The sequence below is a fragment of the Hippopotamus amphibius genome, chromosome 9 (assembly GCF_030028045.1).
Source record: "Hippopotamus amphibius kiboko isolate mHipAmp2 chromosome 9, mHipAmp2.hap2, whole genome shotgun sequence".
Taxonomy (NCBI): Eukaryota; Metazoa; Chordata; class Mammalia; order Artiodactyla; family Hippopotamidae; genus Hippopotamus; species Hippopotamus amphibius.
In genome coordinates, this window is record NC_080194.1 from 104,029,447 (window position 1) to 104,035,272 (window position 5,826).

Below are 5,826 nucleotides of genomic sequence, written 5' to 3' on the forward strand. Positions count from 1 at the left end.
GAGGGCAGGTCACGTGACCATCCAGCGGTTTCACCCTCCCCTCTGCCGGTACCACCTCTGCCAGTCCCAGGGGGGATGTCTTGCACCTTTTCGGGAAGCAGAGCATTTGTTTTGGCCCGTTTTGCGTAGAAATAGTGTGAAGTAATATCTTTGATTTCATAGGGTCAATCTTTGCCCCTTAGGTGGTGTTTTCCCTTCCGGCCTCCCCCCACGAAGTAGTTGGTCTCGCCCAGCCGGGCCCTGGGCGCGGCGGCGACGGCCGCGTCACTGGCGGGCGGGATCCCTCCGCTCTGGGGAGAGCAGCGCTGGACGGTTGAGTTGGGGTGACTGAGGAAATCCATCCGCGTCGCCGCCGCTGCCGCCGCCGCCGCGGAGGAAGACAGGACCGCCCGCGCTCTTCTAGCGACCCTTCGCAGAGTCCCACCGCCACAGGTACCTCCGCTAGTGAAAGGAGTCCTCATCCCCCCAGCCCCAAATTCCCATGGGGGGACCTCTCTTTCGTCTGTCTCCCCGGTCTGGCCTCTCGGGAGCGGACGTAACTCTCCAGACCTCCCCTCCCTTCTTCTGGCCCCGTCGCCCTCAAACCCGGAAGGGGAACTGGGGGACCCTCGCCCCCAATAACGCACGCGCTCCCTGCACCATCGGGGGTGTTTTGCTTGACCGCAGACCCCATCCTAGCCCCCCCCCGCCTCTTGCTCCCTGAGAAGTTGGGGGTCTAAATTCGGGCCTTCCTTTAGGCCCCGTCCCGCCCCCTTTCCCCACCACTACCACCCTCCTGCCTGCTCCTGGGTAGCACCCCTCGTGTCCTCCCATTTCGCACCCTCGCCGGCATCCGCCTTGCAAAACTCGAGTCCTCAGAGAGGCAGGCAAGGCCGCGAGGCTACCCTTCTCCTGGTCTCCACCTCGATTTGGGTTCTGCCCGTGTTTTCTGGCCCCGTTACCCTAGACAGGAGATCTCGGCACCCCATCCCCTTTAGTAGTCCTAACCCCATGCTTAGCTCCCAGGCGCCCCCCCCGCCCCCAGCTTTCTTTTGGGCAAAATGGAGGTCGTGGGGGCCGGAGGGCCAGGCCCACTGCGCTTCGCAGCGCGGCACCGGCCCGCTCCTTCCAGCTGCCAGATCCGAGGAATCCTCCCTTGTCCCCTCCTCTTCGCCCCGCCAGGCCTGCGGAGGCGGTGGCACCCCCATTTCTTCTTGGGACCTCGGCTGCTGTAAGCCCAGAACCCAGGGCCGCCGAGGGGGCCCTGGAGTGTGATGGGGATTGAGGTCTGGGAGCGTCGCCCCCGCCCCCAGCGGCTTCCTCCCGGCCAGCTTCCTTCTGCCCCGGGCGTCTGGCGTTGCCGCCCGGCCTGGGCTGCCGGCAGCTGGAAGGAAGGGGCTTTGTCCAGAGCTGGGGAAGAGGGGTGGGGGGCTCTGTCCCCTCCGTTTTTTGGAGGGGCGTCCTCTGGCGCTGGCGTAGAATGCTGACCAGACAGAGGGGAAATGTCAGTGGGGAAGAGGAACGCCCAGGGCCCGGGGGAAGTGGGAGCAGGGTGGGGGACGCCTGGGTCGGCCGAGTGCTGTGTGCATGGCCAGATCACACAGGTGTCTAAAGGGGGGGGGGCAGGGCTCCGGGCCCTGGAGCCGAGCCAGTCAGGCTCCTGGGGCCCCGGCGCGGAGCCCACGGGCTGGGCTCTTGGGGAGCCGAGGGCGCAGGGGCCAGGCCGCCTGGGGCCGCCCGCCCGCCGGCGCCTGGGAGAGAGCAGCTCCGCGCCTCGGGGCCCGGGACCTCTCTCGCGAGCCCTAATTATTCGAGAGCAGCTCCCACGGGCTTTCTGCGGACGCGCAGGGGAGGGCGGCCTCGGCGCTGGAGGGAGCAGCAGCTTGGGGCTGGCTTCCCCGCCACTCTCGCCTCCACCCGCCGCGGGCGGCTAATGGGGCGCAGCCGGCCCGGGGATAATCCAGGGTGAGCCGTCCCGAACCTATTAGTGCCCAATCTGCTTTTCCCAAATCCTGTAAACAGCCACCCTGGCTGGTTCTGAGGAGGGGCGGGAGGCTGGGGCGGGAGGCTGGGTCGGGCGGGAGCGATGAGGCCGGGGGTGATGAGGCCGGGGGTGGGGTCACCCACCCTACAGGTCTCAGCCGTGGATGCGGTTGCCTTGGCAACCGGGCTAGGGTGGGGGCACTTCACCAATGAGGTGCTCTCAGTCCGGGTGACGGTTGCCTAGGCAACCCCACGAACAGCCCAGCTTTCTCCTCTGGTCTCCCCCACCCCCAGTCGAAGCTGGGGGTGTGTGTGGAGGGTGTGCGGCGTATGGGGGTGAATTTAAAGAGACACCGCCCCTTTTAAAATTAGATGCTAGGAGGGCGGTGCCTGTGCGGGCCGAGGAGGACGCCCGGTCTGTTTTCGAAGGGACTCTCCCCGCCTCCCCGCCTCCCCCCCTCCCCCCCCCAGTTCCTGCCGCGGGTGTCCCGCCCGGGCTGCTGTCGGAGGGAGGGGTTTCCCCTGCGCTTCCTCTTGCACTTCCCGCTCCGTTTCCGGGGGGCGGGAGGAAGATTGGGGAAGTCAGCTGTTCCTTGGCTACGTCTATCCCGTGCCAGAGGCCCGTGCTCTGGCCGGAGGGACCGCGGCCACCTCTGGCGCCCCCTCCCCCTCCGACCGGTGCTTACCCCTTCCGGGCCGCACTTCAACCCCGCCTTTCCCCCTTCTTCCCTGGCGGCCTTGGGCCTGACGTCAGCCCTTGCATCCCCCAGGCCTCGGGCCAGCGGCGAGGAGCTGCCTCCCCCAGCCCCCGTCCCGCGGCCCCCAGCCGCCCCCAACCCCGCCCCACGGGCCCGGCGCCATGAGTGAGCTGGAGCAACTGAGACAGGAGGCTGAGCAGCTCCGGAACCAGATCCGGGTGAGGGCCTGGTCGCTGGGCTGGGGCGGCTGAGAGGGCAGGGCCAGGTGGCTTGTGTGTAGCGGCCAGGGGAGGGGTTTGTGTGTGTGGGGGGGGTACCCTAATCCCTTCCTTTCTCATCCTCTCCCCTCCCCTGACTCTTGTTCTCTTTTCTCTTCTCCACATCTTCTCTCCTGCCCCTCTCTGATTGGCTCTGTCATCTCTTACAGGATGCCCGAAAAGCATGTGGGGATTCAACACTGACCCAGGTGAGATGGATTCAGAACTGGACTGGGCTTTAGGGAGGAGCCTGAGATGGAGCATATGTCTCAGAGGGCCCTACTGCCTGATCATTCCTGAGCCCATTCTGCCTCCATCTCCAGATCACAGCTGGGCTGGACCCAGTGGGGAGAATCCAGATGAGGACACGGAGGACCCTCCGAGGGCACCTGGCAAAAATCTATGCCATGCACTGGGGGACAGACTCAAGGTGGGTACAGTTGGGGCCGTGTGCTGAGCTGTCGTGTTTGCCTTGGGCTGAGTGTATAGCAGACAGGGTGGGCAGGGGCCGCCCTGCACATCTGGTGCCAGAAGCAGGAGGCCCATGTTGCCAAGTCTGTTTGGGAAGACTGTGACTCCCAGACATCCCCAGGGGACGGGAAGCAGGACCACACCAACAGGAACTGTTGTATGTGCCAAGAGTTGTCTCCCACCAGGTGGGAGGGGGGAAGGGTGTCCTGCCTCCAGAGGGGGCTTCCCACTCTGACCCCTCTGCCTTTCCTACTCCTCTCCGACAGGCTGCTGGTCAGCGCCTCCCAGGACGGGAAGCTCATCATCTGGGACAGCTACACCACCAACAAGGTAGAGGTGGTGCCTGAGGCGGGACAGGGCTGGGCTGCAGGCCATGGCTGGCTTTGACCCTGGGCGCTGCCCCTCGTCCATAGGTCCATGCCATCCCGCTGCGCTCCTCCTGGGTCATGACCTGTGCCTACGCGCCCTCAGGGAACTTTGTGGCCTGTGGGGGATTGGACAACATCTGCTCCATATACAGCCTCAAGACCCGTGAGGGCAATGTCAGGGTCAGCAGAGAGCTGCCTGGCCACACTGGTGAGAGGGGCCTGGCAAGGCACAGGCACTGTTGCGGGGGGAGGGGCTGTGCTGCCCTCCCTTAAAGACCCGGCTGACCAGCCCCTTTCCCCAGGGTACCTGTCGTGCTGCCGCTTCCTGGATGACAACCAAATCATCACCAGCTCTGGGGACACCACCTGGTGAGGCCCTGCCAGGGCTGGGCAGTCAGGGCTCACCTACACTTCCTGCCCGGGGAGGGAGTGCCACCTCAGTGCTCAGCAGGCAGTCCACACCCTGCTTAAGCACTGGCAGAGCCCTTGTTCTGAACACCTCAGCCTCCTGCTCTGGTGGCGGGAAGGAGGGAGAATGGGGGACTCCCTCCTCACCTGGGACAGGAGCAGGCTTCTGTCACCCAGTGGCTCCCAGTGCCCCTTGTGTGGAGCTCTGTTGGGCCTGGGCTCACGGGGTGGAGGGGTGGGGGAGAGGAAAGCTGTCCTGCGCCCATCTCTGATCCCTTCTTTTTCCTGTCACCTCTCCAGTGCCCTGTGGGACATTGAGACAGGCCAGCAGACGGTGGGTTTTGCTGGACACAGTGGGGATGTGATGTCCCTGTCACTGGCCCCCGATGGCCGCACCTTTGTGTCAGGTGCCTGTGACGCCTCCATCAAGCTGTGGGACGTGCGGGATTCGATGTGCCGACAGACCTTCATCGGCCACGAATCCGATATCAATGCCGTGGCTGTGAGTTCTGGAGCGAGCTGGGCTGGCCCATCTCTGCCAGGCTGCTGGCCCTGCCCTGCGCCCTCATCCCACTCTGGTCTTGTGTCCTGCAGTTCTTCCCCAATGGCTACGCCTTCACCACGGGCTCTGACGACGCCACGTGCCGCCTCTTTGACCTGCGGGCTGACCAGGAGCTCCTCATGTATTCCCATGACAACATCATCTGTGGCATCACCTCTGTGGCCTTCTCACGCAGTGGCAGGCTGCTGCTCGCTGGCTATGACGATTTCAACTGCAACATCTGGGATGCCATGAAGGGTGACCGTGCAGGTGCGAGCTGGGAGCTGAGCAGGGGGCAGGCAGGGACAGGGACACGGGGTCGGAGGAGTTCTGACATCCCTCTCTCTCCCAGGAGTCCTCGCAGGCCACGACAACCGTGTGAGCTGCCTCGGGGTCACTGATGATGGCATGGCTGTGGCCACAGGCTCCTGGGACTCCTTCCTCAAGATCTGGAACTAACAGCCCCGACCCCAGCTGGGCCCAGGCTAGGAGGGGCCCTGCCCATGCCCACACTACAGGCCGGGAGCTCTGGGGCTGGGTGCACACCGAGCCTCCCTCCCCGGGCCACGGGGCCTTGGGTCCCTGCTCCCCTACCCAGGTTTGGTTCCTCCCGGGGCCCCCACTGTGGAGATTAAGATGGGGATAGAATGGGGGAAGAGGAGGGGCAGAAAGCCCTCATCCTTTTGCTGCCCTGGGGTTGGGGCCTCATCCCTCTGGAGGGCCAGAGGCAGGAGGTGGAAACTCCAGGGGCTGGCTTTTTTAAAACTGGTTTTATTTTAATTTTTATTATATTTTCAGTTTTTCCATAAAGGAACCAATTCCAACTCTGTACCTTGTCTCTACCTTTGCTTATTGTCTTTCTTACTCTCTGTCTCTGTCCCCAGTGGCAGACTATCTGGGGGATGTGGGGCCCTAAGTAGTGGGGTGGGGGATACTATGCTTCCTTGCATGGAAGCTGAGACACAGGCAGGAGGACCTTCTCTGGCCCTCAGGTCACAGGTGTTCCACACACACTGCCCTCCTGTTTCTAGTCTGGCCTGGTTAGGCTGGCTGGGGCTCTTTCAGTTCCCAGCAATCTGAGCTGTGCTTGGTTCCCAGCATCCCCTTCCCCCAAGAAAGAA

At 63.9% G+C, this 5,826-nt stretch overlaps 1 protein-coding gene across 2 annotated transcripts; it reads left to right on the forward strand.

The window, feature by feature from the left end:
• Positions 1-271: 271 nt before the first annotated feature.
• On the forward strand, positions 272-5,534 carry GNB2 (G protein subunit beta 2). Of its 2 annotated transcripts, XM_057695458.1 has the most exons (11): positions 277-432; positions 1,162-1,210; positions 2,733-2,878; positions 3,088-3,126; positions 3,241-3,347; positions 3,655-3,718; positions 3,802-3,964; positions 4,059-4,125; positions 4,465-4,666; positions 4,759-4,975; positions 5,058-5,534. In XM_057695458.1, the coding sequence occupies exons 3-11, from the start codon at positions 2,822-2,824 to the stop codon at positions 5,162-5,164; spliced, it is 1,023 nt and encodes a 340-aa protein (XP_057551441.1). In that variant the 5' UTR covers positions 277-432; positions 1,162-1,210; positions 2,733-2,821; the 3' UTR covers positions 5,165-5,534. The 2 variants fall into 2 exon arrangements, with proteins under 2 accessions (XP_057551440.1, XP_057551441.1); XM_057695457.1 differs by lacking the exon at positions 1,162-1,210 and having other exon boundaries at positions 272-432.
• The last annotated feature ends 292 nt before the right edge of the window (positions 5,535-5,826 follow it).